Source organism: Hippocampus zosterae, chromosome 6, assembly GCF_025434085.1.
Source record: "Hippocampus zosterae strain Florida chromosome 6, ASM2543408v3, whole genome shotgun sequence".
In the NCBI taxonomy this organism is placed as follows: domain Eukaryota; kingdom Metazoa; phylum Chordata; class Actinopteri; order Syngnathiformes; family Syngnathidae; genus Hippocampus; species Hippocampus zosterae.
In genome coordinates, this window is record NC_067456.1 from 18,458,839 (window position 1) to 18,475,840 (window position 17,002).

General features: G+C 44.1%; 2 protein-coding genes across 11 annotated transcripts in view; one reads left to right on the forward strand and one right to left on the reverse strand.

Moving 5' to 3' along the window:
- galnt9 (polypeptide N-acetylgalactosaminyltransferase 9) overlaps positions 1-2,512 on the reverse strand; it is a 245,613-nt gene extending 243,101 nt beyond the window's left edge. Inside the window, exon 1 of the mRNA XM_052067007.1 lies at positions 2,504-2,512. Within this exon, the coding sequence (XP_051922967.1) occupies position 2,504 (1 nt within the window). The 5' untranslated portion in view covers positions 2,505-2,512. The remainder of the gene's footprint in view (positions 1-2,503) is intronic.
- Positions 1-17,002, forward strand: part of fbrsl1 (fibrosin-like 1) — a 362,003-nt gene that overhangs the window by 46,928 nt on the left and 298,073 nt on the right. The window lies entirely within an intron of this gene.

A 17,002-nucleotide genomic window follows, 5' to 3' on the forward strand; every position in this document is an offset into this window, starting at 1 on the left:
GCCGCACATGATTGAATACAAAAAATCTGTAACTCACGGTCCATTACTATGACTGTATTTGGGGCTTCAACTCCAAGCTCCATCAGCATAGAGAAATGCTCCTCACAGGTGGAAAAAAGCATGACAGCTTGCACTTTTCATGTAGTAGAAACACATACACAGCCGTTTGGCTGTCAGTGAGCCTAAATGGACCAGGTGCGCTCTGCCCCCCCCTGGCCTGACAGCACAAATCAGCCGAGTTGGTCGAGTGGAGGCAGTCATCACTCAGCGTCAGCGGCTGTGAAATGACTCAAAACGTGCAACGCTAAAACTTAATACAGCCTCCGAAGTTCAGAAAAGAAATGGGAAATGGGAAAATGCGCACAAACGTGTCTATTGTCAAGGAACACCCTCATTTCAGGGGCGCTTCACCCAGAGTGCACATTTTTCATAAGGTGCGTAAGTGACACAGTTAAGTCGATGGGAGAATCTGCGCAGCCAAAAAAGTGTGTGGGCAGCGTGAATTTTCTGACTTCGACACAAGGGAGGATATGCCCCTCAATGTATAAGCTTCAAGTTTTACTGTTCTGAAATAAGGCCTATTTTAGTGGTTGCATGGCTTATTGTGAAGGTTTTTGATTCCAACATTTGGTGAAAAAAAAAAAAAGAACCCATAGTTTAAGCGCTCATGCTATATCATGTTTGTGTACTTTTCTGCTCTGTCAATTCAAAATTGTCATGTTCCGTATTCGGCAGCAGGTGGCACGCGTTCACTTCTGCCGCCTGCACACCTGCTGCCTATTTGCCAGTGATTGCACCTGCTATATCTAGGCGCTCCGGCGGTCGACTCATTGCCGGAGTATTACATGCCGTAACACTGCTGTTGTCCAAATTACACAAATTATTGTTCGATACCATTTGCGGTTAGTTACATTTTTGTCGTCCCAAGGCAATCTTTATATTATCGTGCGTGAACTAGTAGTTGTGTTAACATACGTTCCTTGCGGTTTTTTGCAAGCGTTTTCTGTTGTCGCGTTTTCTTATTTCCTGGCTATAATTCTTTGACCGGCGTTTTCTGTTGTTTATTAGGCGGGATTTTTTGTTTGTAATAAATAGTATTGTTTTTACAAAGTCCTTGTCGGTGTCTGCTATTTCGGGGATGCGCTTGTTTTCGTTTTCTCCGTTACGTACGAAGCAGTCCCCTTTTCCTGCTTCGTGCGTAACGTGACAAAAATCATGTCCTGCTTTCTAATAAAGGGACATAAATTCTCATTGTTTTCCAAATGCAATTCATCAGTACATTGAAAAAATAATCAACGGATTAATTGAAAACTGAACCATTAATTGTAACCCTACTTTATTGAAATAAAAAGGGTTACGTTTTCTCAAATAATGCATTGATTTATCATTTCAAAGACAAGAAGAGCACTTTCAAAAAAAAATATCTGCAGATGCAATCACAATCACAATATTGAGGGGAAAAAACTTTGATTATTTTCCAAAATCGTTCAGCCCTGTGCTAGGCACAATGTGATTGACATTTTATTTTCTAAATTTGCTGTTCTGTATTTTTCTTTCTTCATTTACTATTTCTTTTTATTATTACCTCCAAATAGTTCAACGGTTGACAAGGACCATGTAGCAACTGGAATTAATTTCTCCTACATTATCCATGTTCTCTCCTCCAAGTATGTTCTCATGCTTGGAAGTTACATTCTTGCTGGCACTGAACCCCCTCTGTCTCCCTCCTGTAATAAATATTGCAGTCTCTTGCCAGCCTCGGCCAGACATAGTCAGGATATTGCAGTGCTTTTAGCACAAGAAGAGCTTCCGCTTCTCAGCTCTTTGGTGGTGTAGGAGACAAACGACAAGGGTGTAATAGTGACGGAGGGGAAAAAAATCTGTTATGTGCCGATTAATGGAAAATTCCTTTGACAGAAGACGATTGTTTGGGTGGAGATAACTTTTGGCAGCTATTGTTGGCTCCTCACTGAGGCCTCTTTCTAGAAAGCAAGTAAAGCCTGTTCAAACATCTTAGAGTTGAGATCCATGGGGCATACTGTACATGATCAGCTAGAGATAGCGCAAGACTTGTGGTGCAATGCATCGGTTTGGCATACGGGAGACAGTGGTTTGAATCCCGCTTGGGGCAAAAATGAGCACATAACACCATCCAGTGTGGGTCCTTGGGCAAGATCCTTCACGCTAATGCCTACCTCATACAATGATGAGAGACAATGATGAGAGACGAATGACATGCCGGCTCAGACGTTGCCCGGCCAAACAAGGTCTGCGTCAGGTGCTGGGGAACCAGAGCACCTTGATGAAAAATGGTCTACTGGAACAAAGCGGAGATGGGCGAGATGCGATACCATGGCTCTGTTGGAATGCTACTACTCAAGCAACCCTAGTCAGAGGGGTTACATGCAGAGAATGTGGGCTAAATGGTTACTTCGAAACCCACAGTCACGGTTGACCGCGAAACAACTTGTAGCTCAGTGTTCCAACATCCACAAACAGCAACTGCTGTCACTGTTGTTTTATTTTTTGTGATAACATTTACAATATTAGAATGCTAGAGGGCAGTGTTGCCTTGAGGAAGGGGGTATATAGCGTGGGTTTTGGGTAATGTGGAAGTTGTTCCTTCTGTGGGTGAAGGTGGACGGTCGCAAAAATAAAGAGTTCTACAACCATCATACAAGTGGAGTTATTCGGATTAACACTGGTAGCAGAGGATGGTTAGCAACTACAGAATCCCGCCACCTTTTGAAGAGGGAAAACCCTACGAGAGCTGGAAGAATGAAGTCGGAATTTGGACAAGAGTCAAGAGACTTGGAGAAGAAGAAGCAAGCCCTCGCGGTGGCTTTGGCGCTTTCAGGTAGGGCACGAGAGACAGCGATGGAAATTCCCGCTGATGACTTAAATCGGGACGCGGGAATGGACACTTTATTCGGCAAACTTGATGGATTGTTCCTAAGAGAAGAAAAGGACAGGACGTATGAGGCTTACTCCAATTTTGACCGGATTGTGAAAGACGTGAACGGGTCCATGGCGGACTATATTATTGAATTTGAACAGCGATATTCACGTATGCGGAAATACAAAATGGAGCTTCCCGACGCTGTTTTAGCTTTCAAGCTGTTGGATACGGCGTGCCTGGATACGACAGACAGACAACTGGCTTTAACAGCATGCAGTGACTTAACATTCGCTAGTATGAAGTCGGCGCTGAAGAGGATATTTGGCGCGAGCGCGAGTGCGGGGACGCAGGGCATTAAACAGGAAACGGTGTATGCTACGGAGCAGCGAAAAAAAAGGAGCGGTGACTGGCAAAAAAACCCTCGACAGAAAACCCCACAGATCGGCACTAATCCGCTTGACAAGTATAGAAGGCGATCGAAATGTGCAGTATGCCAAAGCACCTTTCATTGGGCAAAAGACTGCCCACACAAAAGTGAGAATGTAAGAATAACGGAGGATGATCAAACAGAAATTGATGAGTGTAATGTTACACTGCTCACCAAGGAATTGCCTACAGATGCAGAAATACTAATGACAGAATGTTTTGGCACCGCTATAATAGACACGGCTTGTACTAGAACAGTGTGTGGACAACAGTGGCTTGAACACTATCGTACGGCGTTGGGAATGAATAGTGCAAATACTATGAGAGAGACAGAAAAGCCAAGTCACAGGCCATTTAAGTTTGGAGATGGAAAAGTTGTCTCTTCTGTGAAAAGTGTGAAGATACCGGCTAAGATTGGGCACACAAAGTGTCACATACAAACTGAAGTTGTACCTGTCGAATTTCCACTGCTTTTGAGCAAAGCATCACTGAAAAGAGCTGGAACTGTTTTGGACATGGAGCATGACAGTGCAGTAATGTTCAAGCAGCCTGTTAAACTGGACTTTACTAGCTCTGGACATTACTGTGTTAGCATTTTGGCCTGTGACAATATAAATGACAATATGGAGCCCATATCGGCTACTGAAGATGAGATACTGACAATAACAGATGAAATGAAAACCAATGAAAAGATGAGAGTTTTAGTGAAGCTCCACAAGCAATTTGGACATGCCTCTGCTGACAAGCTGCATAGACTCTTAAGTAGTTCTGGCAACAAGGACACTGGCTGTGTCACCTTGCTACATTAGGTAGTGAGTCAATGTGAGGTATGTAAGAAATATTGCCGTGTCAAACCAAAACCTGCGTTTGGCTTATGACTTGCATCAACATACAATGAAACTGTTGCTGTGGATTTGCATGAGCTCGAGCCAGGAGTGTGGTACCTACATATTATTGACCAGTTCACTCGTTTCAGCGCAGGAAGTGTCCTGACTACCAAGAAGTCCTCTGAGATTGTGAAGCATTTTATTCATGACTGGATCAGTGTGCACGGCCCCCCTAAAAGACTGTTCAGTGACAATGGTGGGGAGTTCAACAATGAAGAAGTGAGAGACATGGCTGAGAATTTCAACATGGAAGTGAAGACAACAGCTGCCTACAGTCCTTGGAGTAATGGGCTGTTAGAACGACATAATCAAACGCTAACTGAGATTATAATGAAAGTAAAAACAAGCACTGGATGCGACTGGAGCTCTAATGGCAACGAACTGCATGCAAAGTGTCCATGGCTACAGTCCACATCAACTGGTATTCGGAGAGAACCCCAACTTGCCCTCTGTGATAATTGACAAAGCACCTGCTCTTGAAGGCACCACGAAAAGCGAATGGGTTGCAAAGCATATTTCAGCTTTGCATGCAGCGAGTAAGGCCTTTACTGAAGCGGAATGTTCAGAGAGAATACGGAGAGCGCTCATGAAACGGCTGCGTCACACAGATGAGAAGTATGAACTGGGTGACAAGGTTTACTACAAGCGGTTGGACTGTCCAGAATGGAAAGGGCCAGGGGTAGTCATTGGACAAGATGGTGCTGTTGTTGTTGTTCGACATGGAGGCACCTGCATTAGAGTTCATCACCTCAGACTAAACAAGGTTACTCAGGAACATGATGTTGATCCACAGACAACCTGTGATGAAGAGACCGACAGCAAGCAACAGTGTACCACTGAGGAATTAGAGTTGGAAGAAGAAGGGCCTCTTGCTGTGTACATAGAGAATGATCCATTGCCGGCTGTGGCAGACATAAGGGCTGAAGGACAAGAGCATGACAGAGAAACCAAATTGAAGACTGGTCAAATTGTAACATTCAAAACCACAGAAACTAGCACTCAACAAACAGCAAAGGTTTTAGGACGTGCAGGGAAAGCAACCGGAAAATATAAGAATTGGTACAATTTGGAGCTTCTTGAGCCTGCTGGAGTGGCTGGCACCAGCATATCCGCAGATGCGTCACAGTTAGAGAGTCTTCAAATTCAGGTGGATCAAAATGTATCGGACATCAGAAGTGAGGATATATATGTGGTGAATGATGTATTATTTGATGATGCCAAAACATGAGAAATACAGAATTGGAGACAGAATGATGTGTTTGAGGTAGTTGACGACAAGGGGCAGAGGTGCATATCCACCCGTTGGGTGTGCACTCTGAAAGAGACAGTGACTGGTGTGGTACCAAAAGCAAGACGTCATCAGGCGCCGACAGGTATGGCAGCCTCGGTCACACGCTCCCTAGTATTATCCCTGTTTTTGTCATTTTCGTTTGTTTTTGGCGACCCTGAGCGGCTTACTTACACGAGGGAAAAGTTGCTGCGCATTGGGGAGTCCACCCTCGGTCTTTTTTCACCAGTACACGAAAATCCACAAGGTTTTTCGGAACTAATCGCGAGCGGAGCGGCTGCGCTGTACGGAGCATGGAAACGCCGCCGGAGGAGGGGGAAGCGAGCCGGCGTGCTCGTCAAGCTCCGGCAGCGCGGATTTCGAACCCCGCTCCCATCGATCCATCTTGCTAATCTACGATCTCTGCCAAACAAGATGGATGAACTTCTTCTCCTCACAAAGACCAACAAAACATTTGCACGTTCTGCTGCGCTCTGCTTCACTGAAACCTGGCTCAGTGACCGCCATCCAGATCCCGCGCTACATCTACCCGGCTTCCGCCTTCTCCGAGCCGACCGCGACACGGAGCTATCAGGGAAATCGAAAGGTGGTGGTATTTGCTTCTATATCAACGAAGAATGGTGCACTGATGTCACGAAGCTCGACGCACACTGCAGCCCGGACCTGGAGTCGCTGTCTTTAAACTGCAAGCCATTCTACTCGCCACGTGAGTTCACCTCCTTTTTACTAGTTGGTGTTTACATTGCGCCACAAGCTAACGCTAACACGGCGATACAAACGCTAGCCGAACAAGTAAACAAACTCGAACTAAAATACCCAGAGTCACCCCTGATCATTTTGGGCGATTTTAATAGAGCACATCTTAACCGTGAACTTCCCAGATATAAGCAGCACATCGACTGTTTCACCAGAGAAGGCAACACTCTAGACCACTGCTATACAACAATCAAAAATGCATACCGATCGGTCGCCCGTGCAGCATTGGGTCTTTCTGACCACAATTTAATCCACTTAATACCTACATACAGACAGAAACTCAAATGTGTTAAACCGGTTGTTAAGACTGTGAAAAAATGGACAGATGAAGCAAAGCTAGCTCTACAAGAATGCTTAGACTGCACTGATTGGGGCGTCTTTGAAACTTCAACGGGCACACTGGATGAATACACAGACACTGTAACATCATACATCAGTTTCTGTGAGGACATGTGTGTACCAACGAAGTCCTACCGCTCCTTCAACAATAACAAGCCATGGTTTACTCCCAAACTCAGGCAACTCAGGAAAGAGAAAGAGGCCTCATTTAGAAGTGGAGATCGGGCACTGTACAAACATGCCCGAAACCAATTGACAAAGGAAATTTTCATCGCAAAGATAAGCTATGCAGAGAGGCTGAAAAAACAGTTCTCTGCTAACGACTGCATCTGTATGGAATGGCCTGAAAGCAATCACTAACTATAGAATCCCCCCAAACAGTGAACAATAAGGGTCTTGCTAATGAACTAAACATGTTTTTCTGCCGATTTGAAAAGGACACCCCCATTTCCCACACACACCCACCTCTACCAGAAAGCACTCTACCTACCCCCCCCCCCCCCCACCCTCTTTTTCTCCACTACAGATCCACGAACAGGACGTGAGACGGCTCTTCAAGCAGCAAAAGATCAAGAAAGCTCCGGGGCCCGACAAAGTGTCCCCCTCCTGCCTGAAAGTCTGCGCTGACCAACTGGCTCCGGTCTTCACACAAATCTTCAACAGATCCCTGGAGCTGTGTGAGGTCCCATCCTGCTTCAAACAGTCTACCATCATCCCAGTTCCCAAGAAATCGGCAACATCGGAACTGAACGACTATAGGCCTGTCGCCCTGACGTCTGTGGTCATGAAGTCCTTTGAACGCCTTGTGCTGAATCACCTAAAGAACGTCACTGGACCCCTGCTGGACCCTCTCCAGTTTGCCTACCGGGCAAACAGGTCTGTGGAAGACGCAGTCAACATAGGTCTGCACTACATCCTCAAGCACCTCGACAGCACAGGGACCTACGCAAGGATTCTGTTTGTGGATTTCAGCTCTGCGTTCAACACCATCATCCCGGAACTCCTCACCCCCAAACTACTCCAACTCGGTGTGTCCCCTACGATCTGCCAGTGGATCCTCAGCTTCCTGACGGGACGGACACAACAGGTGAGACTGGGAGCAACAACATCATCAATACGCACCACCAGCACTGGAGCCCCACAGGGATGTGTCCTCTCGCCACTGCTCTTCTCTCTCTACACAAACGATTGCACCTCAACAGATCCAGCTGTCAAACTCATAAAGTTCGCAGACGACACCACGGTCATCGGTCTCATCAAAGACGGCGACGAGTCTGCGTACCGCCAACAAGTGGAGCAGCTGGAGCTCTGGTGCGGCCGACACAACCTCGGGCTGAACACGCTCAAGACTGTAGAGATGATCGTGGACTTCAGGAAACATTCTTCTCCTCAGTTGCCCCTCACACTATCCAACTGCCCTGTGTCAACCGTCGAGACCTTCAAGTTCCTGGGAATCACAGTCTCCCAGGACATAAAGTGGGAAGCCAACACCATCTCCATCCTGAAAAGGGCCCGGCAGCGGATGTACTTCCTGAGGCTGCTGAGGAAGCATGGCCTGCCACAGGAGGTGCTACGACAGTTCTACACGGCAGTCATCGAATCAATCCTGTGTTCTTCCATCACGGTTTGGTTTGGGGCCGCCACAAAAAAGGACAAAATCCGACTTCAACGGACAGTTAGGACGGCAGAAAAAATCGTTGGCACCGCCCTACCCACTCTTGAGGACTTGCACACTGCAAGAATCAAGACAAGGGCACGGAAAATCCTCCTGGATCCCCCGCACCCTGCCCACCACCTTTTTCAGCCACTCCCCTCAGGCAGACGCTACAGATCCATGCGCACCAAATCCAGCAGACACTTAAACAGCTTCTTCCCTCTAGCCATTAACTCCTTAAACAGTCACTGACATAGTCACTCTTCTTGCACCACAAAATGGTACTACAAAACTACTGGTTACTCTAAAATGGTTCAATGATTTTGTTGTTTACGATGATACTAGTGCAGCGTGTTATACCGGAGACAAATTCCTTGTGTGTTCTACATACTTGGCCAATAAAGATGATTCTGATTCTGAAGACTGGTAGCAAGAGGATTTGAAGAGCTGCAGGTTGCAGAGCTACAAAAGGACTCGCCTACTTGTGCCTCAGAGTCACTGAGGCTTCTTGTAGCAGTGATTTGTCAAAAACAATGGACACTTCATTCGATGGACATAAAATTGGCATTCCTGCAGGGCATGGACCTATCCAGAGACATTTTTGTCAAGCCTCCTCCGGAAGCTAACTGTACGGGGAGGCTTTGGAAGTTAAAAAAGTGTGTGTATGGTCTGGCAGATGCATCTCTGTATTGGTATAACAGAGTGAAGGATATAATGGTCGGTGCGGGAGGTACTATATCCAAAGTTGACCCAGCAGTTTTCTACTGGTTGGACAATGATAAAGAAGTAACTGGGGTTCTGGCTTGTCATGTTGATGATTTCATTTGGGGTGGATCTCATACGTTTGAACTGACTGTCATGGTGCATCTCAAAGAGAAATTCAGTGTTGGCCGTGAAGCTCATGATAATTTTTCTTTTGTGGGTGTAGATTTTGTAACCTCTGACAATAGGGTAAAAATACACCAAGCCACGTACATTGAGAATTTACAGACTATACATCTGACACCATCGAGAGCAGCTGAGCAAGCTTCACCTGTTACTGATGACGAAAGAGATCAGCTACGGTCCAAAATAGGGCAACTTTTGTGGGTTGCAAGACAGAGCAGACCCGATGCTATGTTTGATACCAGTAATCTGGCTGCAAATCTCAAATGTGCTAGCATACAAAGCAAACAGAGTTGTGTCTAAACTTAAAGCCAAATCAGTTGAGTTGAGCTTTAGACACCTCGGTAAAGATGATAGCTTTAAGTTGGTTGCATATACTGATGCGTCTTTTGCAAATCTCCCTGATGGGGGCACCCAGGGTGGGCACTTTGTTGTTTTGATGGGCGAAAGCGGCCGGTTTTCTCCCATCTCGTGGCAGTCAAAGAAAATTAAGAGAATTGTCAGGAGTACACGAGCAGGTGAGACATTGGCTATGGCTGAGGGAATTGACAATGCCATTTTTCTGTCAACATTATTCTCTGAGCTATATGCCGGTAGTACCAACCAACCTGTGCCGATCATTTGTGTCACCGATAATCATTCGCTTATGGAGGCATTGAAATCGACCAAGTCTGTTGCTGAGAAAAGGCTACATTTGGAAATCAGTTCTATTAAAGAGCTGATCCAATCAAAAGGAGTCCAACAGGTACTATGGTCAAGTACCAAAGATCAATTGGCAGAATGTCTAACAAAAAAAGGAGCATCACCGGCATTGTTACTCAAAGCCCTCTTTGAAGGGCATTGGACAATTAAATGAACCGACACACTGTTCACTATACACATTCTGCTTTCAAATGTAATGTTCAGTCCTGATTTTTCGGGCAGTACATATACATATTTTTTTTTGTTAAAGAAGAGACTGAGATTGTTGTTTTATTTTTTGTGATAACATTTACAATATTAGAATGCTAGAGGGCAGTGTTGCCTTGAGGAAGGGGGTATATAGCGCGGGTTTTGGGTAATGTGGAAGTTGTTCCTTCTGTGGGTGAAGGTGGACGGTCCCAAAAATAAAGAGTTCTACAAACATCATACAAGTGGAGTTATTATTCGGATTAACAGTCACAACTTGAGATTAATGAGGTACAACGCAGGTTCCATGGTGAAGGGCCCCAGGCTGCCAGATCAGAGGACGAGGTCATACAAGAGATTCGGAGGCAAGCCCCAATGAATGCAGATGATGAGATTGGGTGGCCAGCCCCAATGAATGAAATGCTGAGCGAGGCAGCAACTGACCTGAAAGTTAAGATCATGGCGAGAATGAAAGCTGGGCAACCTAGAAACCGATTACAACGGCTATGTGAAGTACCATCTGAAAGTCTCATAGAAAGTGTGAATGCAGCACTGAGGGCGATCCCTACCGTAACGATCACAGAAACCAATGAGCTGATATACGCTTCAGCATCAGTGATCCTGGAGACTTTGGGCTATAAGAGCAACCATGGAAGCCATGAGATACGTTACCCACCATGGAAAAGACGGTTGGAGGCTAAGATCAAGGCGGCCCCGAAAGATGTGAGTCAATTGACGGAGGCCCAGAGAGGTGTGATGAAAAGGCCGATACCCGAGAGGTACATCCAGATGACCATACCTGAAGCACTCGAAACTGCCAAACAAAGGCTCCAAGCCTTGTCCAGTCGCCTAAAGCGGTACACGAAAGAGAATGAGGCAAGACGAATAAACAGGCTGTTCGCAACACAACCTGCGAAAGTGTACGCTCAGTGGCAGGGTCCTAACAACAGAGCTGACCCACCAAGACTGGAAACTGAAAGGTACTGGAAAGGCATATGGGAGAAGGAGGTTGCACATAACAGCAGTGCACAATGGCTGGTGACCCTGAGAGAGGAGCACAGCAACCTCCCTGAACATAACCCGGTTACCATAACAGTGGCAGACATACAGGAAAGAGTCTGAGATATGAAGAACTGGACAGCACCAGGCCCGGACATGGTCCACACCTACTGGCTAAAGAAACTCACAGCACAACATGAGCGCCTAGCAGCACAAATGAACCAGCTGCTCTGGTAGAGGACCCGAGCTGAATGAGGGACGGACACCACCCGAGGGGTGAGATGAGGATTTATATATATATATGTATATATATATATATATATATATAAATACATCTGACATCGGTCTGTAATCCCATGTTAAGTCCCTGTTTTGTAAGGGAGCATTGCCTCTCACCCAGATGTAACTTTTGTCCATGTTCCTTTATATGAACTTTTCTCAACACAAATGGGAAGCAGGGATATAGCACCATCTTTTATTTCAGCGCCCCATCTTTCAGTTCAAAACCTAACTTTTCTCTGAGAGAAGTGGCTACACAGTGTGCAGAGCTGACAAAAAAAAAAAAAAACTTCCTTTGCAGATCAAAGTAAGCCTGATTTTTAGTGTGTGGGAAGAACAGCAATGGAATGTACAAACCCGACCTATAGTTTATTGGGGTCTTCCATTGCCCAGCCAGCAGAGGGAAAGGATGATTGAAAGGTCAGTTCAGACAACTGAGCCAACATAAGACAGACTGCATTACTTTTTTTTCGATTGCTGAATGCAGTTCTTAACCCTGGAGAACCCATGGGGTCAAATTTGGCGCCTATCAATTCTGCTACACAAACGCTACCCTTAAATCCCAAAGGGTCAAATTTGTCCCTAATCCTAATTTAGGATTAAAGCATTGAATATTTGAAAAAAAAAACATATATTTTGGTGTTCGGTGAACATATAGCAGTCATTTAATGGATAATTAATCATTTTCTAGAGAAGAAAAGGGGTCTTGGGTTCTCCAGGGTTAAATTCTTTTTTTATTTATTTTCTACTGTTCATAGTTTGAGATTTGTTTAATAATGCAGCGGCACATGAACTATTAAAAGAAGAACATTAACCTATGTTGTTGCTGTCATCACGGCTGCCATCAAATTTACCCAAGCTGATGATGCAGTATTTGTCTACGTCAGGTGAGCATTGCACTTCACTTCATCATTAGCGCAAGCAGCTAGTGTAACATTTGGAGACGGTGTCCAGTTGAACAGTTCAAAGGTATGGCTTGATCAGTTGTGGAAGAGCTTCCCGGCACAGTTTGGGAAGAATAAAAACAACAATAGGGAGCAAGGTCCTCTAATCTAATATTCTGCAATTATAGATGTACATTATAGAGCTACAAAAGCATACACATATTTTCTTCACAGTTTTTCAGGGTGTGCGAAGTGTGCTTATCTTTTACTCAACCTCTCATCATAACATTATGAATTCTCTTGCCATGTGGGAAAAAAAGCACCAATTAATTTGATTAATGCTGCTCTTGTTTGACATGAATGATATGCTTTTGCAGCACTGGGGGCAAGATTATGTGTAGTCTATAAATGTCACAACATGCAAAATCTCATTAGGCTTGTGTGATAGCAGTAAAAGTGTGCTTTTATTGCATATGGAGAGATGGTGTGCTTCTGCAAATTTATGTGAGAATGCTCAATTTACTGCTTCATCCTTTTTTCACTTCTGAGTCTGTTTTCACCTAATGCACTCTTGAGTAATTACTTAAATTATAATGTGCAATGCTTTAGTTCACTTACTGCATCATTGTGTACTGCGTCAGGTTGATGCACTGATCTGTCAGTACGTGGGCCCACCTCTTGCCGAAAAGCGAAAACGATTAAAGCCTGTCTGCTGTGCAGGCTAGTCACCCCACTCCACTTATATGGGACCCGCTACTACAATTATGTACCTGATGTAAAGTGTGCTGTTAGCTGTTGAAACATACAAGCCGTTGGCTGAATGTGAAGAGCAACAGACTGTGTTATTGGAAACACAGCTGGAAGTGTTGAGAGTCTCTCATTTGTAGTGCAGTGGTAGGCACATAAACAACATTGTAATCTCTCCGACTGTGGTGATGTAATCAGCGGTAAAAACTCTGATTAAGCCTGCAATTGCTGATGCAATATGCCTTGGTTCGACGATAGCACTCATATTGTCAAGATCCATTGCGGGATTTGGCTTTGCGGGAGTTCTGTATCATCTGTATCACACAAGGGTGTCCAAAGTTTTGCATCAAGGATTGCAGACTGAAAATCCAAGGATGTGGCTTAGACTGCTTTCATGATTAGTTTATAAACAAACTAATAAATTCAATTTAATAACAAATGTAATTATTACTGTTATTATTCTTATTTTGTTTTATTATTATCATAATACACCTAACAGCCACAACTATTTCTAATAACATAAGCATGTGTGAGACAAAAGTTGCACGGACACATTTTGTTATAAAAAATAATGATCAGTTTGGCGCGAAAGAGTATGGGGCGTTTCAGTATTGTGCCGTGTTTATTATTGCAGTGTTTTTTCTCAGTGGGGTTGAACTGTACCACTGGTTGATATCTTTTGAATCTTTTATGTAACCGAATGAGAAAATGGTCAAAATTAAGGGCTATTAACTTTGTGAAAGTATAATCTTTGAGGACTCGCATATTAAATTCTTGAGGTTGTGCATTGGGTAAATATGTTATCAAGTCAAGTTAAGTCAAGTCAACAGTATTTATAGAGCACTTTCAAACAGCCATCGCTGCATACAAAGTGCTGTACATGGAGCGATTTAACATACACAATAAACAGTAAGACGAATCGTAATAAAGGCGGTAGAAAGCACCAAGCAGTAAAATCAAGAACAAATCTAAGTCATGCTGAGTCGAACTCCAAAGAATACAAGTGAGTTTTGAGGAGGGCTTTAAAGATGGGCAGCGAGGAGGCTTGCCGAATGTTCAGTGGGAGGTCATTCCAGAGAGTGGGACCAGCAACAGAAAAGGCTCGATCCCCTCTGAGCCTCTGTTTAGTTCTTGGTACTTCTAATAATGTCTGGTCCACAGACCTGAGGCGCCGGGCAGGTTTGTAGGGGCGGATGAGCTCAGAGAGGTAAGATGGTGCGAGATTATTCAGAGATTGGAAAACAAAGAGGAGGATCTTGAAAATAACTCTAAAATGAATGGGGAGCCAGTAAAGGGATGCCAGAGTAGGAGTTATGTGCTCCCTCTTACAAGTACCAGTCAAGAGGCGAGCAGCGGCATTCTGGACCAGCTGAAGGCGCTTAATGGAGGACTGTCTGACTCCAAAGTAAAGGGCATTGCAGTAATCGAGCCGGGATGTGACAAAGGCATGAATTACTGTCTCTAAGTGTTCATGTGAGAGGAGAGGTTTTATTTTGGCCAGCTGTCTAAGGTGAAAGAAGCTGGATTTAACAACGGCACCAATTTTCCGATCGAGTTTGAAATCGCTGTCCAGTTTAAGGCCCAAGTTTGAGACCGTTGATTTCAGATAAGGAGACAGGGGGCCCAAGTCTACAGGATGGAATGTACAAGAGCCACTGGAACCAAACAATATCTCTGTCTTCTTTTCGTTGAATTTCAAGAAATTTTGTGCCATCCAGGTTTTGATTTCTTCCAGACAGGATAGGAGTGGCCTTAATGAGATTATGTATATTAACTATTTATTTGATTTTTAAAATAATATTAAAAGAAAAAGGCTTTCTAGAGATGACTTTATTTTTTTGTCACACAGCAACTTGAAAATGTTGTCAGGTGTACACCATTAAGGTCTCCCAAAAAAACGGATCCATTCTTGTGATAATGTTGATTGGAGAGTTTGGCTGCATGGCCTTGTTTAGGCAACTTGGGATCAGCTATTCAAAGAAGAATTTAGCAATGTGTACGAATAGCCGGGGCATGTATTTAATAAGGGGCACACATGAGTATGCAACCCTATGACTATATCACTCTTACATTTCTATGATGGTGAATTGCAAAGGCTGGGAAGATGGTGGGAGCGATCCACTACTTAGTGCTACTTACCAGTCATTGTAACAAGATCATTAAATTCACTCCGAGACATTTCTCCTCCTCATCCCCCATGAAACATTTCTTCACGGCTGGTTTAAGTGCCGGTGTTGAGCTTTAACAAGGTCGCTTTTGTCGCAGATAGAGCTTTCAGACAGTAACCATCAGTGCAATGTCAGATCGCTGCCTGCCTGAGCATAAAACACTGCCCCTGGGCCATTTTATCAGTTCACCAGCAATCGCAAATACCCACAGAGTTAAATGAGCTTCTCGGTGCTCTCTGTGGGATGGCCCTCACCCAAGATAGCTGCCGTCTCTCTTCAGACTGGCAGCTCTGTAGGCGAACAAAAGAAACAATAAGCAACGGCTGCTGACAGACACTTGCCTACAATACATTCAGACATCTTTATCTTGAAACCTGCCTCTCAAAGTCATCTCAAAGAGTGACAGAATGGAGAAAAAGCCTGGAGAATGACTGGCAGGCACACGAAGCGCGCATGAATAAACATTTACCGGCACTCGATTATGCACGCAAGGACACACATGTAATAATTGTCATCTTGAACAATTTTAAGTATTATGGTCTCAGCATTCGAATTAGGTTGGCATTTAGCTTGACAAGCCAAGGTGATATCACACTATCATGTTGCCTTTAAACACTCTGTGAATTAAATATGTTCGGAAGACAGTGGGAGCATATTGGCTAATAATTCACACTTGTGTCAATATATTTTTCCATTCTAGTCAATGACGGTGATCCTTTTGTTGAATAGAAATGACATTTGTATCGTCATAAATACAATGGATTCTGGGAATTGTTCCATCAAGCTGTCATTTCCTAAGGCTTCAGCATGAAACTGATTTAACAGATTGTGGATTTTGAAATGCGCTTTTAAGTTTCCTGTTGGGAAAGTCAAACAGTCGTTAATACAGTATGAGTGTGAGTATCATCCACATCAGTTAAAACAATGTAATGACTGGGAACGTGTGTCAAACGAGAAGTCCGACCTTAAAGTTGACGGCTCAGTTCGCTGACACTTGACGGTATTTTCCTCATATGTATTGGTACACGAATACATTACATTTGACTGGTTCACCGGTCAAGAATTATTAAGTAGTTGCTGCGTGCCTTTGCTACCTGCTCCTAAATGTGCAGACTTAAATGTTCCTAGCGACCCTCTACAAGTGCAGGCCTGGCTTCCTCCTCCTTGTTTTTGCATAGACAACTAGATTCACCCTAACCGAAGCAAAATCTTTCATTTCCTTAAGCAAATCTTTAACATGTATGAACATACACACAGCGTTGACTCGGCGCTTGTGATGCTATCACTGATTCCGGCACAACAAACAAGCCATTTGTCAGATTGCATTTGCCATGCACAAGAACTGAATAACCCACACACACACATAACATTGCCGCAATGCCGATATCTCGGCTCGGATGAACCTTTAACCTCTCTAATTGTCAGTGATTTTCTGTCTCATCGGATGCCATTGTGTATGTAAAGGGCTCCACTACCCCTTCTTCACCTGCTTATAAATTCCATCTTCAGTCTTTGCTGTTCTATTACTCGACTTACACATTAAGCAGTTATTACCCACTGGATCACAGTATTCCTTTGGCAGTGTTACTTACTGATTATTCTCTACATTCACTGACCAAATGTTTTTTTATTGCCGTTTGCAGTGGTGTCGAACTGCTGCGAATAATGCTGAGAGTTGTTTCAGTCATTTTGTTTACTGCTGCATTTTTCACCACTGCATTGGAGCAGTCGCATATGATCAAGCTCTCTCATCACTGTTTTACTGTTCTACATATTACAACTACAATCATTTTAAATTAATTTTATTTAAAATCAATTAAGTCATTCAATGCCAGTTGTTTTTCTCAAATTTGGAGAACCGATGCCAGCCATTTGATCATTTTGGCTCATATTAGAAGGCCTA